Genomic DNA, 26,834 nt, shown 5'->3' with positions numbered 1-26,834 from the left:
TAACGAGACGGCGCAGGGGGAAGAGGCAGGCAGAAACGGGGCAGAGCGTGGAAAGGAATATCCCCATTTTTCCACTTCCAGTTTTTTGGGTGTGTCTTAAAGACAGAGCAGCAGTGCTTTTATATTTTTCAGCGATACAAAAACTGGCTTTTACTCCAGTGGATGAAACGGTCTCCTGGCCACCTCTCCCATGCAGCATCTTTTCCTGTCAAAAAAAATCCATTTGAAATTATTCTGCCCCTACAAAATAAGGCAGGAAGTAGTCAGGAAAGCAAACTAACAACCTGCACGGTTTCTGCTTTTTTTCAGATGACAGAGAAACTGAAAACTGTACTGTGCCATTTCCAGGAGAACATGTGGTTTTCGTACCCCGCGCAGCTGCCACGGGGAAAATGCAGACACAAAACTCCTCTGCAAACCCTCCTGAGAGGGACTGTTTCCACTGCTTTTAAACTCCAGTCCTCCTTTTAGGAACAGGCATGTGGAAAACTCTTAATAACACTCAAAAATGAGAGCTCGTAGGCAGAAATGACATTTCAGCTTGCTGGCAGCCTGCAGAAAAGGCATGCTGGGGTGTTCCCAGTTATCCCAGACAAGAGATCCCAGTTATCCTGGACAAGGGATCCCAGGTTTGTCACCTCCTGCAGTGCTCCAGAGCATTTTCCTAATAAAAATCATTCCTTAGATCCTCCGCTGGAGGAAACTACGGTGGCTCCAATAAAGTTGTCACATACCATTAGCCAAGAGCTTCTCTGACGTTTTTATTGGTTGTGAGGGTTTTAGCAACTGGGGCGAAGGGAGAGCATTACAAACTGTCCTGATCCTTTGAGGCCTGGGAAAAAGCCTAGCTAAACCCTGATTTCAGCATGGGGACGGTGTGACTCGCAGAGGTTGGGGTCAGACCTCTCTGTCATGGGAGGCGTTTAACAGCATCCCTGCGCAGGACACTGCCTCAAAGGAATTTGGGTTTATTTAACCCCAAACCCAGCAAAACGGAGCAGAGCTGGAGCCAAGGGGCTCAAGGCTGAGCAGCCAGGCCTTGCCTTCAGCCTGCTTCCATGGCAGGGGTGGGACCGAGGCATTAAATCTCTGCAAATAATCATTCTAGCACAAAATTGGAGAAATCCAGCTGCAAACAAGCAGCAGGATTTTCCTCCTATGCCCAGCACTGAATGGCAAAGTAAAAAGCAAATATCACCAAAGGAGCGACAGGATGTTACCCCACTTCACCTAACGTGCGCAAAAATACCTGGGAGCACCACGGGAAGCTGAAGAAGAACACTAAGCAGTGGAAAACACGAGCTTTGTCCCAAAAAAAGCAACATTATTTTATGAGGCTTAACAGATTTTTACAACTCTACCCCGTGCAGAGCTCACCTGATCCCATCAGCTGTCCCACGGCCCCTGGTGCACGCGTACAGACGAAGCCGGTGTACTTTCCCCGGCGGGGTTTTGGTTATTTTTCGATCCTGCTCTTTATAGATCTGTCCCCCTTGTTTCACAGAGCTGCTGAGGTTTCTCCACCGAGCTTTCCCGCTGGCTGCTCGGTGCCACTTCGCACAGGGTTTGGGGAAACAGACAGGTTTCGTGCGGCGCAGGGGGAGAGCGCGGGGTCGTTCTTGGCGGAGCGGCCGCTCGCGTTTGCAGGATGAGACTCCATCCCCAAATTTCACTGCCAAGGTGTGAGCTCCTCTGCGAGGGAGAGGTGGCTTTGCGGTGTGCTTATTGCCTACGGGCGCTTTATTCGGCACCGGGGAAGCCGGGAGCGGGGAGGTGGTCGGGAAGGGGGTGCCAGGATGGGGTCACAGAGTGGGGCAGAGCGGGATGACGGGGCTGGAACCATCTGGAAAGGTTTTTTTTTGCGGGAAGAGTGAGGACCAAGGGGGATGGGAGAAGGGATGCCATGACAACCTTTGGGGGTTTCCCAGGAAACCAGGGTCGCCATGGCAACTGCATCACTCCTGTCCGAATTAGTGACTTCCGCTGGAAGGCGTGTTCGCCACTTTAATCTTCTTGCGATAAGCGGCTGCATCTCTCCCAAACGCATTGCAAAAACAGGAGGAAAGATCTCTTTGTCTCCAGCTGGGTGGGTCTGAGGCTGCACAGCCGCAGCGAGGAGCCCCTCTGGATCCTGCATCCCCACTCCATGCCGGCATTGCTCCCCACGCACCATCGGCTCCTGAAATCGTTCCATTTTGCCTTTCGCCTCCCTCCTCCCCGCACACAGACCCGCTGCACGGCCACAAATTTGACATTGGATGAAATAATGCCATAGGGTTGCAGGGGAAGGAAATAAGGAAATTAAAAATAGAAAACAAGGGATTTTTTTTTTCCTCTTTATATCAGCATTGATTGCTCTCAGTCTCTGACCAGATTAGGATTCCACAAACGATCTAACGGGGAGAAAAGGGAATCTGTGATGTGCCCGTAACGGCACACCACATGCTGCAATATTAAGCATCATTTAACAATGTGGTAACAGAGCCTCTCCACAAAATTAAATGCCTGTTTCCACCCAACCCCCTTCCAGTACTCTCTGCAACATGTTTTCCTCATCTCCCCACCCAGTCTGGGACTGTTAATCCAACAAGCGACCTTACGTGATGGAAGGGAAATCAGCTACACGCTGCCTTTAGGGAAGGGGGGGAAAACCAGGAGCAAAGCGAGAGGTCCCCAAAAACGAGAAAACAAAAGCAGCCCCGCAACACGTTGCAGAACAAACACCTGTTTCAACGGTGAGTGTGTTTTGTCTTCATCTTCCCTCTCCTTTCCCTTTAGCTGTCCTCTTCTTCGGAGAATTTTAAATCCATTTTTTTTGGATCTTTAGAAAGGAAGGATCTAAAAAATAAAGGTATAAAAACGAGGACACACACAGACCGACGATGGTGCATGTTCCACACAACACCGAGTACACAGTCACTTTGCATTATTATTGTTAGTATTTTTTTACCACATCCTCAGATTTTTGTTGATGTGCATTTGCTTTTGTTTTTTAAACATCCGTAAAGATCTTTTTGATGTTCACACAGTTGGGATTGTTTGTGGTTGTGCAGTTGCCTGTCTTAAAGGCAGCCTGTTTGAATGCACTGTGGTTGATTCCCCCTTCCTCGATCACCATGTACTCGGACTTGCTGAGGGTGGAATTGCTGCGAGCCTTCCTCATCTCCTCGCTGGATGAGAGATGCTGGCAGCTCCCGACATGCATGTATTGGGCTTGCTCCTCACCTTCTGTCTCCCGGTGATAGAAATAGTTGAAATTGGAGACTATCACAGGCACGGGGAGAGCGATGGTTAGCACCCCCGCGATGGCACAGAGAGAGCCCACAATCTTGCCCCCAATGGTGATGGGGTGCATGTCCCCGTAGCCCACTGTGGTCATGGTCACCACCGCCCACCAAAAGGCATCAGGGATGCTACTGAAACCTGAACTGGGGTCATCAGCTTCTGCGAAGTAGACGGCACTGGAGAAGAGGATGACGCCTATGAAGAGGAAGAAGATTAGTAAACCCAGCTCCCGCATGCTGGCCTTGAGGGTCTGCCCCAGGATCTGCAGCCCCTTGGAGTGCCGTGAGAGCTTGAAGATACGGAAGACTCTGACCAGCCGGATGACTCTGAGGATGGCCAAAGACATGGCTTGCTGGCCGTTGCCTTGCCTCTCAGCCAGCTCGGTGCCCAGCGTGATGAAGTAGGGAATGATGGCCACAATGTCAATGATGTTCATGATGTTCTTAGAGAAGGTGGCCTTGCTGGGGCAGGCAAAGAAGCGAACCAGCAGCTCAAAGGAGAACCAGATGATGCACAAAGTCTCCACCACAAAGAAAGGGTCAGTGAAGGACGACACCATGGAAGTGGCCGAAGACGAGGAGTTGGTGAAGACATCAGGTGTGAGAGGGCCAGCACCCGTCCCAAAGGTCCCTCCAGTTCCTTCATAGTCGTGGTCATCCCTGAATTCAGGCAAGGTCTCCAGACAGAAGATGACGATAGAGATAAGGATGACCAGGACAGAGACTATGGCAATGCCTCGGGCCGGCCCAGAACTCTCGGGGTACTCGAAGAGGAGCCACACTTGGCGCTGAAACTCCTTGTCGGGAAGCGGCCGCTGCTCCTCCCGAATGAAACCCTCGTCCTCCCGAAACTTCTCCATGGCCTCCTCCCCGAGCTGGTAAAAACGGATCTCCTCGGAGAAGATATCGATGGGGACGTTGACAGGTCGCCGGATACGCCCACCTGACTGGTAGTAGTAGAGAATGGCGTCGAAGCTGGGACGGTTACGGTCAAAAAAATATTCGTTGCGGAGAGGGTCGAAGTAGCGCATCCTCTTACGTGGGTCCCCCAGCAGGGTCTCGGGGAACTGCGCCAGTGTCTTCAGCTGGGTCTCAAACCGCAGCCCCGAGATGTTGATCACCACCCGCTCGCAGCACTCGTGCTCCCCACCGCCCGCGGGCTGGCCGGCGGGGACGGCGGCTGGAGTCGGGGGGTGATCGTAGCGGTCCCCCCCAAGCAAAGGATGAGGATGCTGTGGTTCTTCTAGCAAAGGGTCTCCGCCGCCACCTCCGCCTCCCACCACAGTCATGCTGCCTTCCTCCCCTTCTTCACCGTCTTCCTCCTCTTGGTCGGGGCCCGGCTGGGCGGCGGCGGGGGGCAGCTGCTCGGTGTAGCCCAGGTTGTGGTGGCTGCTGGTTGAGTCGCCCCGCGGATGCCGGCTGGTGGAGGAGGCAGCCGGAGAGTAGAGCAAGCTCCGGCGCTCGTCCATAAAGGTGTGGGGTGGAGGGGGAAGGGGGGAGGGAGGATCGGAGAGGCAGCAGCCGAAGCCTCTTCTGCCTCTTTTTCCTCTTCCTCCTCCTCCGGGCGGAGAGGGAGAAACAGCCGCCCAACTCCTCCAGCGGCTGCCGCTGCTCTGAGGAGCCGAGGCTCTTCTCAAAAAATCCGCCCCCAGCCCTGGCACCGCCTCGCTCAGTCACCGCTCCTGGAGACACCCACCAGCACCCCAGCCCTCCCCCACACCCCTCAGCACCCCGTGGGCCCCCCTTCCCTGCCCCAAATCCGGGGGGGGGGGGATCCCCGTCCAGACCCCTCCCGGGAGCATCCTTCGATGCGAGCGGCAGGCGGGGAGAGCGTTCTCCCGGTTGCCTCAGAAAGACTTTTTCTGTCCTTCCCCCAGGAAGGCAAAATGTCCTTTTTCTTATTAATTCAGGGCTTTCCTGTTTGTTTCAAGTCCCCTTTTCGAGCCGCGGCAGGGCTGCGGGTAACGGAAAGCAGACAGCGGCGGCCGGAGCCACCAACAGTTGTTTTGAATCAGCGTTTCGGCTGAAGCGCTGGGAATTTTTGGTTTGGTTTGGTTTTTTTTCTGTACAGGCGAGAGAACGCGTGCATGTGGGTGTGCATGTGTCTGTGTGCACACGCATGTGCGCACATGTGTGCATTTGCACACGCGTGTGTGTGCGCGTGTGCAGCCCCCTCAGGAAAATAAACAGAGAAATTCAGCTGAGCCAGCCCTCCAGCAAGGCAGTTTCAGTCTGAACCCAAATCTGCGTTTCCGACTTTCCTGCAAGAAAGCCAAAAGGCTTCGAATTTTTTTTTTTCTCCCTTCAATTGATCTTCTTATGCAAATAGTTCAATTTTGGTCAAAAGGGATTTTTTAAGGCAAAAGTCTCCTCTGCAGGAGCCCTGTGCTGGAATACGCTCCGTCCCCAGGAGGTGTGCACCAGGGACAAACTCTGATCTCTGCTCTCGGCTGTGCCCCACCATGGGTCCCCATTTCCCCAACCTACCCCACAGCAGAAGCACTTTCATCCCCAGCCCCATGCCAAGCAGGGCTTAGGCAATTCAGGGAGTTCCCAACCAAAGAAGCGCGACTATGGGGGTCGGGAAGAGGCGAGAAGGGCGACCGCTCTGCCGTTCCCACGCCGGCCGGGTGGTCCCACTGCGACGGAGGTTAAACCCCTCCACCAGCCCTGCCTGAGCTCATCACCATGGTTATTTTTAACCAGCACAGCCTCCAGAAGGTAGGGAGAAAAACAGATGAAAAGATCAAAATTATTTATACTTCCAATTAGAAACAGGCTAGAAACAGGGGGAAAACAACAATAAATATTGGTGTAAGAGCTGACTCCAGACTGTGAGTGGCCAATTAACAGCACTGAGGAGGTCTGAGCAAGCCGAACCCGCCTTCCTCTTGCTGACAGAAAAAAAAAACGCTCTGCCATAGAAATGAGGGGGTTTTCCTGGAGAATGAGCCTCGGCCAGGTCCTGCGGGTGAAAAGCGGGACCTGGCTGTGGGACCTGACCCAACACAGCCTTTAGGCAAGCTGCCCGCTCTGCCTCCATCCCCACCAGCCCCCCGCTGCCAGCGCGGCCAGCAATGGGTGTTTCACCCCGGTAAGGCAGCAGCTCGTCGTGACCGTTAGAAGACATTCACCCGCCATCACACACAGGGACGCTCATCTCCGGGTTGCGTCACCTTGCCCCAGACTGGGACCCATGCCCTTGTTGCCACCTCCAGCCTTGGCTTTAAGCCCTGCTTTCGAGTTCTGTTCTGTTTGAGGCTGCAGATCTCCTGGGATGAGGGAGCTGGGGGGACCAGTCCCCTAGTCTTGCTCCCCCCATCACTCCTACAGCAATTAACAGTGCTAATGAGCAATGTGCTCCCAGCAAAAGCATCAACTCCTCCTTTCCAACACACAGCATCTCCCAACCATCCCGAACCCCAGACACAGCAGGAAGCAAAGCCCTGGAGCATCATTAACCCTTGAGCTGCCCATGCTGCTTGTAGATTGAGAAAAGTTCCTGGAAACAACAGTTCACATCCAAGTTTGAGGCTCTGTTTTTCACAGGTTTCATGATCACAAAATAACCGTCATCTGCTCACTACATACATGTGTGTAGCACTTAAAGACTTGTCTGGCTCATCACTTTCTTCTGCTAGGATTTCTGCCAATAAATCACTGTCATCTAGTCTAAGGCAAACAAACAAGGCTGCTTTAAACCATAAACATTTATTGATGACAAAAGGCTCGAGGCAACACGGCGTAACTTCCATCCTTGCAAGAGTTTACTCTGGATCTCAGTCAGGGGCAAACTCTGGAAATACTGAGAGCGTCACAGACCTCTGGGATGCTGCTAGGAAAAGCCCTTCCCTTAAAATGAGGAGGAGGATGAAGCTGTTACCCACCATCAGCTGCAAGACAGACATTAACCCTTGAGCTCCGGGCAGCTTTGGACGGCATCACGCTGGCTCAAAGGATTTCTCCGAGGGCTACAGCCCAGCAGCCCGAGGCACCGCATGGCCTCCTGGCCCTGTTTACTCCTCCGCTGCTTCCCCATAATCCTATCAAAGCCAATTAAGCTGTGCCAGGCAAGCAGCACGGCTGCAGGCAGCGAGCAGCCGGAGGGGCAGATCATCTCCTCCCTGGTGAAGTCCCCTCAGCTCCTTCCTTCTCGTGAGGTCCCCAGCCAAGGCTGGGTTCAGCACTGGGGATACAGCAACAGCATCACCTCCTGCTTGGCATCAGCCACCGCCAGCCCCACGCGTGTTCCCCGGAGGAGTTTTCACACAGGCACTGCACCAAGCCCAGAATTTGTCAAGCGGCAACAGAGGTGGCCTCGGTCGCACCCCAAAACCAGGAGGTCTGAGCACAACGGCAGAGGCAGGGAAATAAAAGCCCAGGGAAGGGACACCTCTGCGAGGTCCAACCCGGCCAGCACTTTCCTGCGAGCTGGGAGCTCGCCGGGCAAGGTGCAGCACCAAATCTACTCCTTGCTTTTCTGTCAAATGCAAGTTGTCCCAGTCCACTCTCTGCAAGTTTCCCTCTGCTTTTTCATCCAGCTCTTCTGATGCATCTGGTCTCGACAAATCTAATTTTATTCTCAACGGCCATTTAAGAAATCCCCCTGTGCAACGATGTACAGGCTGACCTGTAATATCAGATGCAGCTTCTACAAAGAAGAACAAGCGTCACCCTTTTCCTCCTTTAATGGCCTTCTCAGGGCAGATTTCCAAGCAGAGGGGACACACAGCTTCCCTCCTCCCCCAGCCAGACCAGGACCACGCGAGGAACCCCCCCAGCATCCCTCCCCAGGGGACACGGGCTGCACAAAACACGTCAGGACCTACCCCCCACCTCTCAGCTATTCCCAGGCATGGGGCTGCCTTAGCACTCCACTTCCACCTGGAAATCTTGCCTCCTTCCTGCTGAACCCCATCACCTCTCAAGCAGCCTTTTAGGGTTGTTCTTCTCCCACCAAACCCCCCTTGTCCCCCGTTAGCGCCAGGCAGTTGGGCAGAGCAGTACAGCATCCAGCCCGGCTGCAGCAGCGAGCGGGATCTCACCCGCCTTCCCCTCCCTCGTGTTTGAATGGAAACCCTGCCTTCATTGATAAATCTGGGACAAATCCGCTCTTCTCTACTTTGGAGGATCAGAAACCTTTCAGCGCAAAGGCTGTTACAATAATACCTTAATGCACTGTAAATGTATTGTCTCTCCTCCCACAGCGGGGAACGCACAAAGCCCCAACTGCTCCACCGAGGCAGCGCAGCGTTAACTCCCTGGCCAGGCTTCTCGTGCCATCGCAGAAATGTGAGCTCCACCTCTGCTGCTCCGAGCCGTGGACAAATGCTCCCGACTGCTCAAGGTTGTCACTCGGGTCACTAATCACTGCCTGAAGCCTCGGCAGACGGGACTGCAGGGGACCGTGGGCATCAGACAGACATCAGCAGCCACCCAACTTTTCAGGATTAACTTGGAGCAATCCATACATTATACAGCTAAAACATACATTGCACAGCTAAAACATACGTTATACAGCTAAAACATACATTGTACAGCTAAAACATACATTGCACAGCTAAAACATACATTATACAGCTAAAACATACATTGCACAGCTAAAACATACGTTATACAGCTAAAGCGTACATTGTACAGCTAAAACAGATGAACGAGCGCTCTAACCCTGCTCTGCTCCCTGTAGCCTTCAACTGGTTCTTCCCCACTAGATTATCCCTGATTTAATTAAGTTATTATTTGCTTGGCAATTAGGGAATAAGTTGTACAACATGAGCTCTGGCTCCAGACTGACCAGTTCCACCATCCTCATCCTCTCCTTTGCAGAGACAGGAGGTGGGAGCATCCCCACAGTCCCGAGGCTCACACCCTTTCAGGAGAGTGCCATGATCCCAACGTACACCACGACGGGGTGACTGACTCCATTCCCAGAAATCAGGCATCCCATCTCATCCCTTCATCAAGCCACAAAAGCACCAGATGAAGGCAACACCTTAGACACCTACACCCCTAACAGCTGGGGTACAACAAATTCTCCACCGATGTTGCCCAGAGAGTCAGCAGGAGGGATGGGAAATGCATCTTGATTTCCCAGGATGAATTCCGTGCTCTAACTCGGGAGCACACGGTCCCTATTCCTGTCCCACCTTAGTCAGACTCTGGGTGTACCTCACGCATGGAGTGAATCCTTCAGTCTCTCCGTGCCTCAGTTTCTCATCTGTACATTAAGAGAATATTTCTCGCCTCCCACCTAGAGTCTATTTAAATCCTACGCCAGAAGCCTTTCGCTGCGCTCATGGTTGCAGAAAATGAGAAAAATACTGAAATTTGGCAGACGGAGGAAAATTCAACACTCTCTGAACACTGCGGCTCGCTTAGCCCTCAGCACAGGTGAAGAGCATCTCTAGGAGATCCGCAGGGATAACCGATGCTTCTCTTTAACCGGGTATTTAGCACCAAGCACAAAAGGACCCCAAACACCCCAGGATCTTCTCCGACTGCTGCAGTCCAGCTCCCAAAGGCAGCATGTCTTCAGAGAACAGTCATTACTGTTAATAGATGGGGGGAAGTGAAAATTGAACCGCTAACCCAAAATAACTGAGCATGGACAGGAGCTATTTTTCATATTTTTTTTCCACTATGCTTTGGATTTAGCAAGAGCTTCACCAGCAAAAGCCAAGATTTGGTGGCTAAAAAAGATCAGCCAAGTCCCTCCGCATCACTCGGTTATGTCACCCGGCAACTCCATTGGCTTTAACGGAGCTGCCCGAGCTGAATCCCATCCAGCCCTTTGGGAATGCAGGGGTTACAACGCAGGATGTAGTGAGAACCTATTTTAATATCCTAAAAATGGGATTAACTGGGTGGGATTATGGTGGCCAAGCAATGTTAATGTGCATTCTGTTGTAATGGGGATCATGTTCCAAGGCCTTCACAACGACAGCAAAACGATACCCAGGGACTTCTTGCGCAGCTCCTGTTGCACGCCGTTATTTGGTCGTTAAGATATAACATTACATTGACAAAGCAATTGAACCACAAATCCAGGGAGACAACAGGGCAACGTTACCGTGTTTTCATTACAAAGGTACAAATGTCCGCAGGAGCAGGCAGGCGACCAGCATTTCGGTGACGGGGAAGAGGAAAGCCAAGGGCTCCTCAGGGACTCAAGGAGATGCCGGGAGAGCATCAGTGCCGAGTCAGACCCAGCCTCGGCATAAAGATGCAAAAATCCCAATTTCTGGCAGCAAAAAGCATCGTGCGGGTGAGGAATGACTGCTCGCCTCCTGAATAATTCATTCCACGGATGTCACGTCTGGTTGGGGTTGGTGACAGCCACCCAGCGAGGTGGCACGAGCAAGGCACAGCCTTCACAGCCTCCATAAGCCGAGCAAACTGCAACGCCATCCCATGGCAGCGAAAACTCTTGGTACCAGCCCCTACAACCAACCCCAGCAACCGCCCTCCATCTCAATGTGATTGGAGCAATTTGCCCTAAAATATGGGATCGACCCCTTCACAGCAGTGTTTTAGGTTGAATTTTCAGAGGATGCTCAAGATATTCAGGGTGAATGGGTGCCTAACTCCCTTCGGCTGCACAAACAACTCTGGTTTTAAGTAATATGATTTTGCTTTGCACAGAAATACTGGAGAACTCATAAGTCACCGCTGTGCCACAAAGCATCCCTTTTACGGGCTCAAATGTTTATTTTTAGAGCACGCACTCTCCACTTTTCCCCCACTCTTTAGCCAGTTATATTCAGAAAAATAAATTGCATCACAGAAATGAAATGACTTTTCCTGTGTGGGGCAGCTGGGATGGAGCCTGCCTCAACGCTCCTCTGCCCCAGCACCAAGCACCAGGGCCTCCCAGCAATCAGGTCAGTGGGAGCTGGGCACGGAGGAGCGTTATCGAGGGCACTGAGCTGTCTCACCCAAGCACAGGATCCCCGTGACAGCCGCTGTGCCGCCTGGAAAGCAGGCAAGGACTTTCAAATTGTGTTTTGTCTCTTGGATTTCTCTACCTTTCCCCAGTCCTCCCAATTTTTCTGTGCCTTTTCATTTGCTAGTTCAGTGAACATCGTGTTAGAGAGGAGAGAGATTAAATCTGAGCTTGCAGGAGTTTGATCGACACAGCCCGGGAGCAAACAACAAGAGATGAGGCACTGCCATCACATTGTGTTCCAGTGGGACATGACTCCCATCAACCGCACGTCTCTGGCATTACGGGGAAGAGCCAACATTTAGCAAATGTGGTGTCAGTAAGGAGCTAGCAGGAGGAATGCAAGCATCAATACATTCAGCCTGGGGACAAGGCAGCCAGTGCAGAATCAGGCTTGTCCCCCAGAGCATCCCAGTCCCCTAACGGGCTGGCCGGACTGGTGGAGCCTGATCCAGCTCTGGGTACCTACAGTCCCCATGCCACTATGCTAACCCAAAAAAAACAAAGCCAGGGAGCTCTCTGGTTTCGACTGAAATCACCCGACAGATTTTGCTGGAGGTGAAACTGCTGGTGGTTAAAATGGGGAACACGTTGGGTAGGGGAGTGCCGAGAGGGGAGAGAAAACTCTTTCGTAGCTTCACGCCTTCTAACAAACAGTGGAGCAAACTCACTGTGGTATAATTATCCTGGAAACATAAAACTTTGATAAAGTCAAAGAAACAGGGTGACTACTGCCTGGCTGCAATGAGGGAGCCAAATCACAGAGAAGGAGGCTCCAGCAGGCTGCATCCCCCAGCGACATGGTCCTCGGGCTTTGGGTCTTAAAGGAAATGGCTAAATAGAAAATTAAAACTTGCACAGGTCACCAGGCAAAACACATTACTGCAGCCCTGGCTTCCTGGCTTAAGTTAATTAGTTCATGTCTGAACAGTGCTTTGAAAGAAAAAAAAACCCACCTTGCACTAAGTGCTAATACTGTCATCATTCACTTTCCAGCTGGCAATCCAGGGGAAATTCTCTTCAGCCTGAAGGCCCTTCTGCCTGTCCTTCCCACCCTCACGGCCAGCTTAACCCCCCATCACCAGCGCTGGGAACTGGTCTGTCACAAACAGCCCTCCCCCGGCGGTAACGCTGCCATGTGGGGGTATTTTCTGCAGGGGAGAGGCATCTGCGCAGGGCTGGCCGTCTTCAGGCACAGGCAGGGAGCTTGCTTGGGTTTCGCTGTCGTGTCTGGAGGCCGGTGGGTCTGAGCCTGCAGGTGAGGCTGGAGCTCCCAAACGCTTCCCAGGCACTAAGCAAAGGCTCCATTTCCAGCTGGGAAACCCAAACCAGCCAAAATTCAGAACACAGGGATTTGTGCAGCATCACAAGGAGCCTGCAAGAGAGCACGAAGGCCCAAGCCCTGCAGCTCAGCCCTGTGATTTATTTTTAATCAGGTTTCTTGTTTTTTTCCTACAGCACTTCTTCTCCGGGATCCCCCTTCTTGCACAGCTCGTTTCCGAGAAACCCTCAAAACCTGCTCAGAAATCCCTTCCTACCATGGGCTGTTTGCAAGGAGGGACGCACCGAAAACGGGGTGTGGGGCAGCAGATGGGTTGCTTTTTTGTCTTCTTAAACACTCTGGGTGGGAGCAGGGCATGCGATGCTGGGTGCTGGGTGCTACAGTCCTGCCAGGAGATCACCCACGGGTGCCCCCGGGGCCAGGTTCATTTCACTGACCGACCGCCTTTTTGGCAAGAGCTGGTAATAACGAAGGAGATCTGCTGACAACGAACCCAACGTTCTCTCAAACGGCTTTTCTTACACAACATCCAAAGCAAAAGTAAAAGCCACCACCTTCCTCTTTTCTATTTCTCTGAGCCCAAAATGACAAAATAACCGATCTGGGGATCTTTTCTTCAGAGGCAGGGGGGCTTCCTGGAACCTGGCTTTTTGATAGAAGAGGGAAACCAGGTCCCCGCTCGGCTTGGGGACACCAGTAAGGCTGATCCGCGCTGTCACCTGTGCCAGTAACCCCAGCAACAGCTCGGCTACCGGCAGAAGCAGGAGAGGATGCTGACTCACTGCCTGCTTTGCTTTTGCAGCTCACCCTTTGAAAAGCATCGCTGGAAGAGTCTTGCTATTCCTTTCCTCTCACCCTCCCCTTAAAAAAATAATTATGAAACCTCAGTTATAAGTGAAGGCATGAAAAAAAAGAAAAGTATCAGTGCATATCAAGGAAAAGTTTAACGCCACGAAGGAACTCATTTCAGTTCAAAAGGCAGCACCCATCATTAATTCACTGAAGTCATTACAAGCAGAAATGACTCCCGAGATGGAAGGTTTTGCTGCAAATATAAATCACTGAATTATTAAGAGCCTGGAGATAGGAAGAGAGGGGAGGAAACTTGAGAAGACCTTCTTATAAGAAGAATTCTCCCCGAAATGACTGAAAGTCTCTTCTTCCCTCTGACCTTATTTCTTTGTCTGCTGCTTGCTTTCTTTTTTCATGTGAATCTCGTGCTTTCTCTGCTGCGTTATTCCCCTTCCTCTCTTGGGGAAGCACAAAATGAGACCCAGAACAGCCAAGTGAGAGGAAATCAGTTGAATTTGCCTCTTCTCACAGCTCTTCCTCCTGGTAAATTCATTTTGGCCGGAGAGCGATGGGAATGCGGTGCAGGCAGAGCACGGAGATGCTGGCGGGAGCGGGACCCCAGGGCGGCTTCCAGCATCCCGGGGAGAGAGGGAGCGGGGAGGGAGCTGAGACATCACGGGGGTCCCCAGCAGGACACAATTCTGCAGCTGCCCCCTTGGGAGCAAAGTTATGTGACACCCCTCCTAACAAACAGTGAATTTGGCAATGTTTTTAATTGCCAAGATCTATTTCTGCTTTTCATTCATCTGTTCAGTCCATCCCGAGGAGTATGTCTAGGTACCCCTGACAGGCTGGAAAGGTGCCTCGATGGTCTCACCACACGTGGTGATGTTTGGGCTGGGTTCCCTCTGCTGCTGACCCCAACTCCTGCTGCCCAGCAGCGATGGAAGACCCTCGCCTTTCACTCAAAGAGTGAGTTTCCAGCCCTCATGCTGAGTAGACCCTGCAAGACCCCAGCACAAGATGATATTATTATTATTATTATTATTATTATTATTACTTTCTTCTTTTCTTCTTCTTCTTCTTCCAAAAGCCTCATGATGATTTTGTTGAGGGGCGAGAGCAGAGAGTGAGATCTGACTCACGGCTAGGAAACACACAAAGATGCCTCCTTGCCCAACAGTTATCATAAGCCAGAATTCCACAGGGAAATCCTGCTAAATCCTCCAATTTCTGCAACACATGCAACCGCGTTCAGAACTGCAGGAACCCAATGATGCCAGAGCCCAGGGTACGTGGATAACGTGGCTCTGGGGATATGGTGGGACAGTGAAGAAGCTCTGCTGGCCACATAGACGCCGCACACACCCTACACACACCCTGCACACACCCTACACACACCTTTCTTCCCAGTTCACCCACGTTCCGGTGACAACCAGCACCCATTGATAAGCCTCCCTAGGAGCCCCTATGCCATAAGGCCAGGTCCCTCCGTGCCCAGCTGTTTTGGTTTTGTTAGTGAGGGGGGGCCTAAGGTGGTAGCTTCTGTAGGAAACTGCTAGAAGTCGCTCCCCTTTGTTCAGTGGACTCGGCCGGGCCTAGGGCGGACCCGCTGCTGGCCAAGGCCGAGCCAATTGGTAGCAGAATGTCCCGTGATAACGCCTCTGCGATAACGTATTTAAGTAAGGGAAAACAGGAAAAAGAGGAGGGAAGATGTGAAGCAGCTGAGCGGGGGGCAGAGAGGGGGAGGCGCGAGCCGCATGGGCCTTGCAGGCCTCACCCTCTGGCCTCCCGCCGGGCAGCCGACTGGGCCCAACTCGGCCCGGCCTGGTTGCAAGAAGTGGAGAGGAGATGAGAAGTGAATAAGATGTAAAAAGGATCCTGAGAGGCGTCTGCCAGCCTGTTGTGAGGAACGGCTGCAGATGCCAAGGTCAGTTCAGAAGGAGGGGGAGGAGTAATATGGCTCCTGGCCAAGATTCCTCTGCAACTCGTGGTGAAGACCATGGTGGAGCAGGTTGTCCCCCTGCAGCCCATGGAGGTCCACGGAGGGGCAGAGATCCACCTGCAGCCCGTGGAGGACCCCACGCCAGAGCAGGTGGAGGCCTGAAGGAGGCTGTGGCCCGTGGAGGGCCCGCTGGGACAGCTGTTCTAGAGGGACTGCACCCCGTGGAAGAGATGACCCACGCCGGAGCAGTTTCACGGAGGACTGTGGCCCGTGGGAGGGACCCCACGCTGGAGCAGAGGAGGAATGCGAGGAGTTCTTCCCCTGACGATGATACAGCGGCGTAAAACAACGCGTGATGAACTGACCGCGACCCCCATTCCCTTTTCCCCCCCCCGTGCCGCTCGGGAGGGGAAGGTAGTAGAGATAATGTTAAGCCCGGGAAGAGGGAGGGGTGGGGGGAGGTTATCTTGTTCCCTGTCTCATTCTCCTGCTAGTTTTAGAAAATAAATGAATAGTTTTCCCCAGGTCGAGTCTGTTTTGCCCGTGACGGTAACTTTAAGGATTTCTCCCCGTCCTTATCTCAAACCTTGAGCCGTTTTTCTTATATCATCTCCCCCTGTTCTCTCGGAGGGTGGGGGGAGCGGGAGAGAGACTGCGTAGTCTGGTCCCGATCGGGGCTGAACTACGACAGTTTATTTTGGCGCCCAACGTGGGGCACGAGGAATTTGAGATAAGGATTGAGTTTAATTGGGAGCAGTAACGGGCAAAACAGGGATTGAACTTGACAAAAGAGCAAAATTATTATGGGGAATTTATGTTCTGATTGTGGTGAAGGGATAAGTGGTGAATTGTTTGTTAATTGTCTACCCACTGTTGGTGGTGTGAGGATATTATTTTGATTTTGGTGCAGGGAATTCTATTTTCTTCTGTTGATGTGTGTGTATTTTACTTATAATACTTAAATACGTAATTCGCAGAGGCGAGGGGTGGAATGTTTTGGTTTTGTTAGTGAGGGGGGGCCTAAGGTGGTAGCTTCTGTAGGAAACTGCTAGAAGTCGCTCCCCTTTGTTCAGTGGACTCGGCCGGGCCTAGGGCGGACCCGCTGCTGGCCAAGGCCGAGCCAATTGGTAGCAGAATGTCCCGTGATAACGCCTCTGCGATAACGTATTTAAGTAGGGGAAAACAGGAAAAAGAGGAGGGAAGATGTGAAGCAGCTGAGCGGGGGGCAGAGAGGGGGAAGCGCGAGCCTCATGGGCCTTGCAGGCCTCACCCTCTGGCCTCCCGCCGGGCAGCCGACTGGGCCCAACTCGGCCCGGCCCGGCTGCAAGAAGTGGAGAGGAGATGAGAAGTGAATAAGATGTAAAAAGGATCCTGAGAGGCGTCTGCCAGCCTGTTGTGAGGAACGGCTGCAGACGCCAAGGTCAGTTCAGAAGGAGGGGGAGGAGTAATATGGCTCCTGGCCAAGATTCCTCTGCAACTCGTGGTGACGACCATGGTGGAGCAGGTTGTCCCCCTGCAGCCCATGGAGGTCCACGGAGGGGCAGAGATCCACCTGCAGCCCGTGGAGGACCCCACGCCAGAGCAGGTGGATGCCTGAAGGAGGCTGTGGCCCGTGGAGGGCCCGCTGGGGCAGCTGTTCTGAAGGGACTGCACCCCGTGGAAGAGATGACCCACGCCGGAGCAGTTTCACGGAGGACTGTGGCCCGTGGGAGGGACCCCACGCTGGAGCAGAGGAGGAATGCGAGGAGTTCTTCCCCTGACGATGATACAGCGGCGTAAAACAACGCGTGATGAACTGACCGCGACCCCCATTCCCTTTTCCCCCCCCCGTGCCGCTCGGGAGGGGAAGGTAGTAGAGATAATGTTAAGCCCGGGAAGAGGGAGGGGTGGGGGGAGGTTATCTTGTTCCCTGTCTCATTCTCCTGCTAGTTTTAGAAAATAAATGAATAGTTTTCCCCAGGTCGAGTCTGTTTTGCCCGTGACGGTAACTTTAAGGATTTCTCCCCGTCCTTATCTCAAACCTTGAGCCGTTTTTCTTATATCATCTCCCCCTGTTCTCTCGGAGGGTGGGGGGAGCGGGAGAGAGACTGCGTAGTCTGGTCCCGATCGGGGCTGAACTACGACACCAGCAAGCAGCATCTGTGCCATGGAGATGCCGCGGAGATGCTACCAGCAGCTCCAGCCTCCTCCTCTTGCTCCTGGCATGGGAAATGGGTGAGAAAACATGTTTTTTACCCCAGGTCTTCTGCGCCAGGGTTTCAGGCTGTACCTGGCTGTGTCTATTGTCTGCCGCCTGCCTTAAACCGGAGCTTTTAATAGCTCCATTATGGCAGCAAAGACGTGCGAGGCATGTCTGCAAAGCTGAATTGGAAATGCTTTTTAATGAGGATGATTCACAGCAGCACCCAGCCCTGGTGTCAGCCGTGGCACTGCGGACGGGGCACTGCCTTGCACTGACATTTCATCACGAGGGAGCTTGGAAGAAAAGCTTATGGCTACCAGCATCTCCTGGCTTTTTGCAGCGTGAGGTTTGGACCTGAGGCCGATCTCCACTCATCTGAATCTCAAAACCAAAGAGGTGAAAGGATTCTTTGAGCTCCAAAGTTTGCAGGAATGCCCCAAAATGTGATGTGACCAACACCACAACCACCTCCTCCACCAGCCCGACTCAAGGACAGCAATAAAGCCACAGAGCAGGGACAGGAGGAGGTCCTGGATCTGTATTTTGGAGGCTGCTTCACCACTTAAGGACACTCAAACTGCAAATCAGGGTCAGGGAAAAGGCAGGAGGCTCGAGCCGGTGCCCACATCTGGGTCTGTTTTAGCCCATCATTCATTAGTCCATTAAACAGATGACTTTGGGACTCTTTCCCAAGGTGATGCACAAAATTTTGGGGAAAAAGGACTAAACCCCATGTCCCCTCATCCCTGTCACAGAGGCTCTGCAATGCCCGCAGGGAATGGTGCCTCCGTCTCCCCATCCGGAAAACGGGTTGCAGGTATTGACCTTCCTCCATGGAGCGCCCTGAAATCTGGGGAAGACGTGATTCGGGGGACGATCGTAATCATTTACAGCACCCTAATGGCATTTTAGAGCCTATCATGGTCGTGGCTGGATTTCTGACATCTGTTAGAAAGAGATAAAAGATTTTTTCGCTGGTCGGTCTGAAGGCTTTCAGGCTCTCTTTGATGTGCTGTGGCTAATAGCCCCTTCATTTGATTAATTTTCATTTCTGCTGTCGGTCTTTAAGAGCTGCCACACAGACTTTGTGAATGGCTTGGAAGAGACGGAGCAGCAATCCACCCCGAAAGCTGCTCCAGTTCTCATTAATAGAAATCCCCGCAGGGCGAACTCCCAGCCCGGCGCTCGTGCACGAGGAAGCTGAAAATAGCAACATTTATAATAATAATAAATAACAGGGCGGGTGCTAGGAGCCATGAAGTGCCTCAGACGGATTTTATGTGTGTGTATATGTGTGCGGGAAGGTCCCAGAACACAAGTGACAGTGATAATCGAGGCTTTTGTCAGAGCATGAGTGTTAGGAATAATTGAATCGCTGCCTCATTACATATGGACCTATTTAGACCCTCATTATGCATTTGGCAAGTACTTAGCATAACGAATCGATTTAAAACGGCACATGAGACTCAAGTAATTCATAATGAAACTCCAAATCAAGATTACAAGGCAAGACTAAACCCCCCCAGCTCAACTTAACAGGATGGAGAGGCAACCTGTGAGGAAGATGAGCTGAGGGTGGGGAACAGGCTGGAGGAAGCCTCGAAGCCTGTGCCACCACGTCCGCATGGCCTTGGGTCAGGCAGTTAAGTCTCCTGAGGCTCTGGACCCTCATGCCATGCACGTGTGGTATTTCTGTTTCAGAGGGTATTTCACGTCTGGGTCCTTCCACAGAGGAGAGAGGCACACCCTGGTCTGTGGTTGCTGTCGGCTGTCCCTGGCTGTATCGCGTCTTCGTCTCTCTTCGGACTGAAGAAACAGCCCCAATTTTAACTGGTTTCTTCTCCCAAACTTACCCCATAAAAGCCCTTTTGCCACCACATGAGCTCCCTGCAGCTCTGTCATCCCTCTTTGCTGAGCCACAATGTTTCCCTGGCTCCCAAACATCCCGCAGTTTAACGGGCTTAAAACAGTGAGACAGGGGAAGAGGCATCAGACGAGTCACGTGGGCGAGACAGGGTACCCACAACACGACTGAGGGGGAAACAAAGCAAGTAAATCCAGAAAGGCTTCAGAAACATCCCTACACAGGCGTACGCAACAACTCCAGCACACGATGGGCAAAACTCAGCAGAAAGGACCTGGCTGCCATCCAAGAGGCTCGGAGCGAGGCAGAGCCTGGCATAAGCTGCGCTCAAGTCTGGCTTTACACATGCAAGGCAGCAGAGGAACGCAACAGCACACTCTTACTGCAGCTGTCTCCTCAGGCTTTACCTCTGTGCATTTTAGGAATTATCCAGCTGGGATTAAAAATGCCTCCCGCCCCTTCGTATTTAAATATAGGTTTTCAGGCTAACAAAAAAAAAACCCAAAGACAGAGACAAGGCTTTGCTCAACTAGAGCTGAATAATTAGGGATGACTAACACGACACACTGTGGACAAGCGCAGAAGAGACTCTTGCCAGGATGCAGACCCCAGCTGATAAAGCCTACTACATCCACAGGACAGGTCATCCGGAGTTTCCGGGATAATGCGGTTTCAAGTTTACAGCCCCTCTGTCTTCAGAGTCTCCAAACAGGCTGTGTTCCTCTGACACCATGGGTAAAAGACGAGTCTAAGTCCACGGGGAGTTCGCTGGGCTGGGACCACCCATTTCCTCCTGCTCCTTTGAAGAGGTCCCAAAGGCACACCAGAGCCAAGCGGGCGCCTCGGGAGGGCTGGAAACTCTAACTTGGCTGGAGCACTTGGGGAAAAGAAAAAAAAAGCCCATCTGAGTAAATTTACAGCCGACGAAAAGCACCCAAGCACCCTGAGGTGCAGGGGGCTGATTCCTGGCAGTGGGAGGAAGATCCTCCTGAAGAATCTCTTTGCTCCAGGTGCTCCCTCGTTAACCTCCATTTTCCCCTCAGAAAGATTAGGAGGGGAATTCTTCATAGGTAATTCCAAATCTCTGCTCCTTGTGTTCACCCTGACTTCTCATCCCAGCTTCTGCCTTAACAGCACAGGTCAGCTAAAAGGAAAATTCCAACCCTGCTGCTCCATGCGGGAATTCCTGGTTACAGAGGGCTGCTGCTGGAGGATGACAGAAAGAAGTTACCAGGCTCCCAAAAGGCACATGTAATCCTTAATCTCTGCATTATAATGTATGAAAATGAATGTATGAAAATATTTAGGATCCTCTGATATTCCCGGAGCTGCTGAAGTGGCTACAAGTACAGGGATTGGGTACGTGCAGCAGCAGCTCCAACGCTTTTTTTTTAAGATCTCAGGAAAAAGCACACACATTTAATGGAAGAGATTTAAAAGAAGAGCATCATGTCCAGTATCGCAGTGGAGTAATTTTGGCTGAAAGGCATCTCTGGAGGGATGCCGTGCAGCCAAGCATTTTATAAAAAATATTGATGGAGACTTGTTATGAGTTGTGAGAAATCAAGCTGCTTGTTGCATTAAGTTTCCCTAAACTTTTTTTTTTTTAATTAATGCTCAAGTACTTAGAGGTTCATGATTTACCCAACAAAGTGCAGAGAGGAAGTAACAAGATCCTTGTCTGTTTTTCATCAAATAGCACCTAATAGCACCTAATAGCATCTTCTTAGTGTGACATTGACAGTGCAATAGCCTATACTGCTCTTGTTCTGCACAATATTCCACTGAAAGCTCTGCTGCCCGATGCTGCCGCTGCACGTCACAGCCAAGGCAGAACCACCAAACGTTTTCTGAGGAACATAAAGTTTTGGTGGGATGGGCCCCATCATCTCCAAAGAGCTGTCCCTGAAGTCACAGCAACTTCGCAAGGTTTTAGGAAAATTAAGGTTACTGCTGCCCAGGCACTTGCTGATATCTCCCATTAAGTGGCCGGATCCGTAAGGATCTTCACATTAAATGCTCAGAAGCAAGTCTTTCCCATCTCTTAATTTTTCCCAAAGAGATTCTTTTTTTTTGCTGAAAACTCTTAGGTGCTAAAAGCAACTCTTAGGTGCTTCTTCTAAAATCTGATACAACTCAATAGAAGATGAGAGAAGTTCATTCCCCAAAATGTGCTCATAGTAATGCTACTAAACCACTTAATAGGAGTCAAAACCACGGGGAAGTGTAGATGGTGCATTTTATTAGAAATTAATGAGCTCCAGTGACCATTCTTTATTAATATTTTGCAAGCTGCATCCAGAGAGGATTGCCTTCCCCAGAGCCCAAGGGGTCGGCTCCTCCGTGGACACGCACAGCTGCTTCCAGGGTGCTGGTGCTGACGCTGGTAGAAAACCAACCCCAGGCAGCGCAGGATTGATGCACCTTCCGTGGTTCCAGTGAGTCGCCCCATGTCACCCAGACTGAGAGCAGGTTTATAGGCTGTCACATAACCTCCTTCTGCCTTTTTGTGGCTATGTAGGACACGCAGCCTCCCGGGAGGCTCCCACGCTGATGTAGCATTCTTGATCTACTGAGGGTTGTGCTGCAATATGTTCATCGGCAGATGGATTATTTGGGCCAAACCCTGCGCTCGGGGATGCCCAACACATCTCTTGGTGACTTCATTCAGCCTCCTGATCTTGTCTGTGTGCAGCCCCTGGAACAGCCTCCATGTGTCCTCCGTGTCCCCAGCAAGCTGTCCCAGCACACAGCTGCAGGGCACGGCGGGGCAGGTGGACAGCCACCCATGGTGAGACATCCCTCTGGGTGTGATGAGGAGCGTGTGCCCACCCCAGCCACTGGGAAAGGCAGAAGGAAAGGGATGGATTGCAGGGTGTTCATCAGCTTCCCAGCACGTGGGTTTGGGGTTTTTTAAGTTAAAGGATGTGCTGGTCAAGGCAGATGTCAACACTTGCAAGTTGTACTGAGCATTTCCTCTGAATCCTCCCCAAATCCCAGATCTTGAGAGAAGCCAGCTCCCAGTTGCGTGTATTCAGCCTGTAAGTGCACATGACTATAAACCCTTTCCTAAGGAGAACCTACCCTTCCATCCTCCCACCACCCACACAAATCAATGCCCTGTTCCTTGCTGAGGAAAGGAGCTGACCTTATTTCCAGCCGTCCTCCCTCCAGAGCAATGAGGGAAGATGATGCAGTCTGGAGATCCAGCCGTGGCACGCAGTGTACGAGCTGGTGTCTTGGGCTTTGTCAGAGCATCCTGCAAGAGTTGGACTAAACTAGAAGGGGTGAAATTTTCAGTACCCATCACCTGCTGCAATGAGCTCTTCTAAAAAAGCTGCCTTGCTATTAAAGCATCCCAAAAGAGCTTCACGCTACTAAAAATTCTTGTCCCTGGTAAACAACTACTCTGAAATACAAACAGCCTAAGTTTAGCCATTTATTGGGAAACCTCCTCCAAACTGTGTCCCCAAAGCACAGACAAAATAAATTCTTACTTGACAAAAGAGTCTAAGAAAACAATCTGGGCTTCCCCACATCTGGTTCGACATTAGTACAAAACACAGATTTTAAGGCCAGCAGGAAGGCTTTTCATTGTGTCTTTCACCCTGTTTAAAATAAAACAACTTCTTGCCCGGTAATTCCCGTGTCAAGCCTGGTTTGCAGCAGAGCCAGAGGAGATCTTTAACACTACACCTAATCGCAAGTGCAAAATTTCCACTACTTTTTCCATTCCCTTGTTTTTCCATGGCTGAGTTTATTTATTCCACAGACGCTTCCGTAAAGAGCCCCTTCACTGCTGCCGAAGACAGCCTTTGAACTGCAAATCTTGAGGTCTCAGCTCAAAACACGATGGAAATTGGGCTGCTGTTTAAAAGAAGGAGAGAAGAGGAGGAGCAGCTCCCTGCCACAGATTTTTGCGCTTGAGCCTACCGGATACAGACACATGGCTTAGCCCAGCTTCACATTAATGCTTTTTGAGATGCAGAGTCTGAATTAAAAATGCCATTTTGCTCAGGGAGAAAACTTTCATCTCCGCGAGCCAGCCAGGGAAGAGGCTGTGCCATGGCCCTCGGCACTGTCCTGCAGCAAACGCAGCAATCAGTCTCGGCGGTCTGAGGTCAAGGGGTTTGTTTCTCATCCTATCTTAACACCAACTGGCCCCAGGTGGCAGAACAAATGCAGTTAGCTGAAGCTGTTGATGTAATTTCTGTTTGTCTCCTTCAATTTTGTTCAATGCTGAACCTATTATCTTGGGTACATCTCACAAAGATGCTGCATCGCTCCTTGCGGGAACCTCTTCTGTGCATGATCCAAGCAGTGCGAGCTCAGCAGTGACCAAATCCTCTCTGGTTCTTGCATAAACCCCCACTCTCTCCATTTTACCTAATAATCTCTGTGTTGCTCTATTTATACTGCTCTGCTGACCTCCAGCTCCACGGGCTTTCCTGCACCCCCTGCCCAGGAAAGCCAGGGATTAGGCCTGTGCATTTTTCAGTCATGCAGGCATATACTCAGGTGATGTGTTAAAAATCCTGCCTTCAGATTCACAGTCTCATCTGTTCCTTTTTTTTCCCTGTTTTTTTGAGACTGAAAATTGTGTGAGCGGTGGGATTTGGGGGACAAAGCTGCCACAGCAGCTCCCAGCCCCATTTGCAAAGGTGGACACCCAGGAGTGATGCTAGGGATGACGAGCTGACAATTCCCTGGGTGGTCTTTTCATTCCTCATCTCAGACTGACCCAACCATAAATATATGTGGAGAAAATAAGGAAAAAAATACTATTTTTAGCCATCACTGGACAGATGGGAAGGTTCATTTCTGAGGCTTGAAAATCGACCTTTGCGAGGCCAGGGACTGGAGCTCAACTGAGTGTAACGAGCTCATCCAGAAAACCTGCTGCCCTTGGTGACCAGCTCTGCTTTATTATAGATGCTACAGGACTTGGGTCTGTGCCTCGCTCGTCGGGAAGTCTGTCCTCGGGAGCTGTGAAGACACACAGACACCCAGCCCGGTCCCTTCGTTCAGACACCTCCCTGCACGCATCTGATCCCTGTCTGCTCCTTGGACGCAACACACAGAGCCCCAGCGCCTCTCGACTCCGTGTGCCTGGGGGGTGTGTGTGTGACAAGCATGGAGATGTTTTCCAGAAAGCAGAAAGCCCCACAGATTTCCCCGAGTCTTCCCCCAGACGCCTCCAGCTCCCAACCAGACTCCCTTACACAGCCGCCTGCATTAAAATCAGATGCAAATCTCCCCGCTGCAGAAATATCTGTCAGATACAAGCCTTTGTTCCTTCCCAGGCGTAATTGCAATTTGAGGAATGCTCTCCTCTAAGAGCAATGTCTATTTAACCTCGGCGTTATCTAGAGGTGGTTGAACTCCCTATGTCCATCTGCAGCAGCTGATAGGAAGCACTGAAGGAAGCCGATACCATCTTTCATTTCTCATCCGTAACCCCACGGCCAGTCTGCTGCCAGCCAGCGAATTGTCCGTTGTACAAGGTATCAGCTGCATCCTTCCGGGTCCTAACAGCCCACTTTTATATCTATGCAAAGCCTATCATTTCTACCAACATCATTAATGACAAGATTTGGGACAAAATGCTTTGCACCTTGGGTTTTTGTTCATTTTACAGTCACAGCTGGGAGAAGGAGGCTTGTTTTTTGCTTTGCAAAGGAAGCTGCTAGGAGAATGACAAGCCTTTGTTCTTCCTAGGGCGCTCGGAGAACTGGCACTTCCAGAATTCCAGTCCTTAGGAGGTCATTCAGACCCAAGGCTGTTAACAAAATTGATTATAAATTCCATTAAGCAAGTTGAGACAAACCGAAGCTGGCACTGTTGATTGCCAGCTCTGCTTGCCTCAAACCGACACTGCCAAAAGCCTGAGAGATCCAGGCACCGGCTTTGAGAAAACCCTTTCTGCAGTTCCGAAATGCAGCTGAATTGCCCCAGGACAGACACCCAGGGCCAAGCCTTAGATTTGGCCCCCGCATCTACAATATGTCCATGAAAGTCATGCAATATTAGGCAGCTTGGGTGTGGCAGAGCCTCCACCCAAACCCATTCATCCCATCCCAGCTTAACAAAACACCTTGCAAACTCTAGCGAGAGCTGGAAAATGAAAAGCAGCAAACAGGCAACCCACTACCCACGTCCTCAGTAGACAGTCTGGCCCTGGGATGAAGATGGGGCACTGAATGGCACAAACTGACTGCAGCGGATGCCCCGAGCTCCTGCCATGGACCCCACAGCAAGGAGAGGCTGTCCCTCCCTGCCACGAGTTCTGGCTGACCATGAGATGTGCCCGTAACTACTGGAGAGCTTTCCTGGAGAGCTTGGAAAGCACTGCATCACCGCCTGCATCCAACGTGCAACCCTAGCACGGTACGGAGACATCTCCAGGCCTTTTATCAGTCCTGCATGCAATGGGACAACCTCTTCTTCTGTGGACTGATGCCGGTAACCCTCACCACACTAAGAGCAGAGTACACCTGCAGCACTGCATCCAGCTCTGGAGCCCCCAACATCAGAAGGACGTGGACCTGTTGGAGAGGGTCCAGAGAAGGCCAAGCAGGTGATGAGAGGGCTGGAGCAGCTCTGCTGTGAGGCCGGGCTGAGAGAGCTGGGGCTGTTCAGCCTGGAGAAGAGGAGGCTCCGGGGAGACCCGAGAGCGGCTCCCAGTACCTAAAGGGGGCTGCAGGAAAGGTGGGGAGAGGCTCTTCAGCAGGGCCTGGTGTGACAGGATGAGGGATGATGGTTTTAAAATACAGGGAGGTAGATTCAGATTAGACATCAGGAATTTTTTTTTTTACGCTGAGGGTGGTGGAGCACTGGCCCAGGCTACCCAGAGAGGCAGTCGATGCCCCATCCCTGGAAACATTCCAGGCCAGGTTGGATGGGGCTCTGAGCAACCTGATCTGGTTGGAGATGTCCCTGCTCCTGGCAGGGGGGTTGGACTGGGTGGGCTTTGAAGGTCCCTTCCAACCCAAACCATTCTATGATTCTATGATTCTATATCCACACTTTCTCAATACCCCAAATCTCCCCACCAGGCTCTGCTGCCCACTGTGTCAGGTCTTGCCTACACATCTACTGAAAGACCACTATTGTTCCAGCTGAAAGTGCTAACCCTGCTTCAGAGACAAGAAACTGAGGCATGAGGTTTCCTCCAGCAGCCTCATCTCAGGAACCACGAGCTGATCTCTCACGTCTGACCTCAGTGTCCCTGCCACTAAAGCACAGGCACCTCTCAGCCCAGCAAGGCACACACATACAGCTGCTGGGAGAGCTGGACAGCAGCTCATTTTGGGTGCCTTTGCATAAGGACGGCTGAATTCTCCCCATTTCCATTGCTGAGGCTGCAAGCCGGATCTATTCCCAACCCAAGTGCCTGGCAAACATCGTCTCCCCGGGTGAGATGTGATGGGGGATGTGTGACGCACCAGGACGCCTCTATTTTAGGGTGCTGCTGTGTGACTGCCGGAGAGGTGTTTTTCTTTTTCCAGATCTTCAGCAATGTGAACATAGCGCCAGGGAAAAG

At 51.7% G+C, this 26,834-nt stretch overlaps 1 protein-coding gene across 1 annotated transcript; it reads right to left on the bottom strand.

The window, feature by feature from the left end:
• Positions 1-2,342: 2,342 nt before the first annotated feature.
• LOC104473086 (potassium voltage-gated channel subfamily A member 3) lies at positions 2,343-4,869 on the bottom strand. The gene has a single exon (XM_010117466.2). It carries the CDS (start codon positions 4,751-4,753, stop codon positions 2,993-2,995), a length of 1,761 nt encoding a protein of 586 aa, XP_010115768.2. The 5' UTR covers positions 4,754-4,869; the 3' UTR covers positions 2,343-2,992.
• Between the last annotated feature and the right edge of the window lie 21,965 nt (positions 4,870-26,834).

This window comes from Chlamydotis macqueenii, chromosome 23, assembly GCF_036417535.1.
Source record: "Chlamydotis macqueenii isolate bChlMac1 chromosome 23, bChlMac1.mat, whole genome shotgun sequence".
In the NCBI taxonomy this organism is placed as follows: Eukaryota; Metazoa; Chordata; class Aves; order Otidiformes; family Otididae; genus Chlamydotis; species Chlamydotis macqueenii.
The sequence above is the reverse complement of the archived record's forward strand: the minus strand, read 5'-3'. Positions and strand labels throughout refer to the sequence as shown.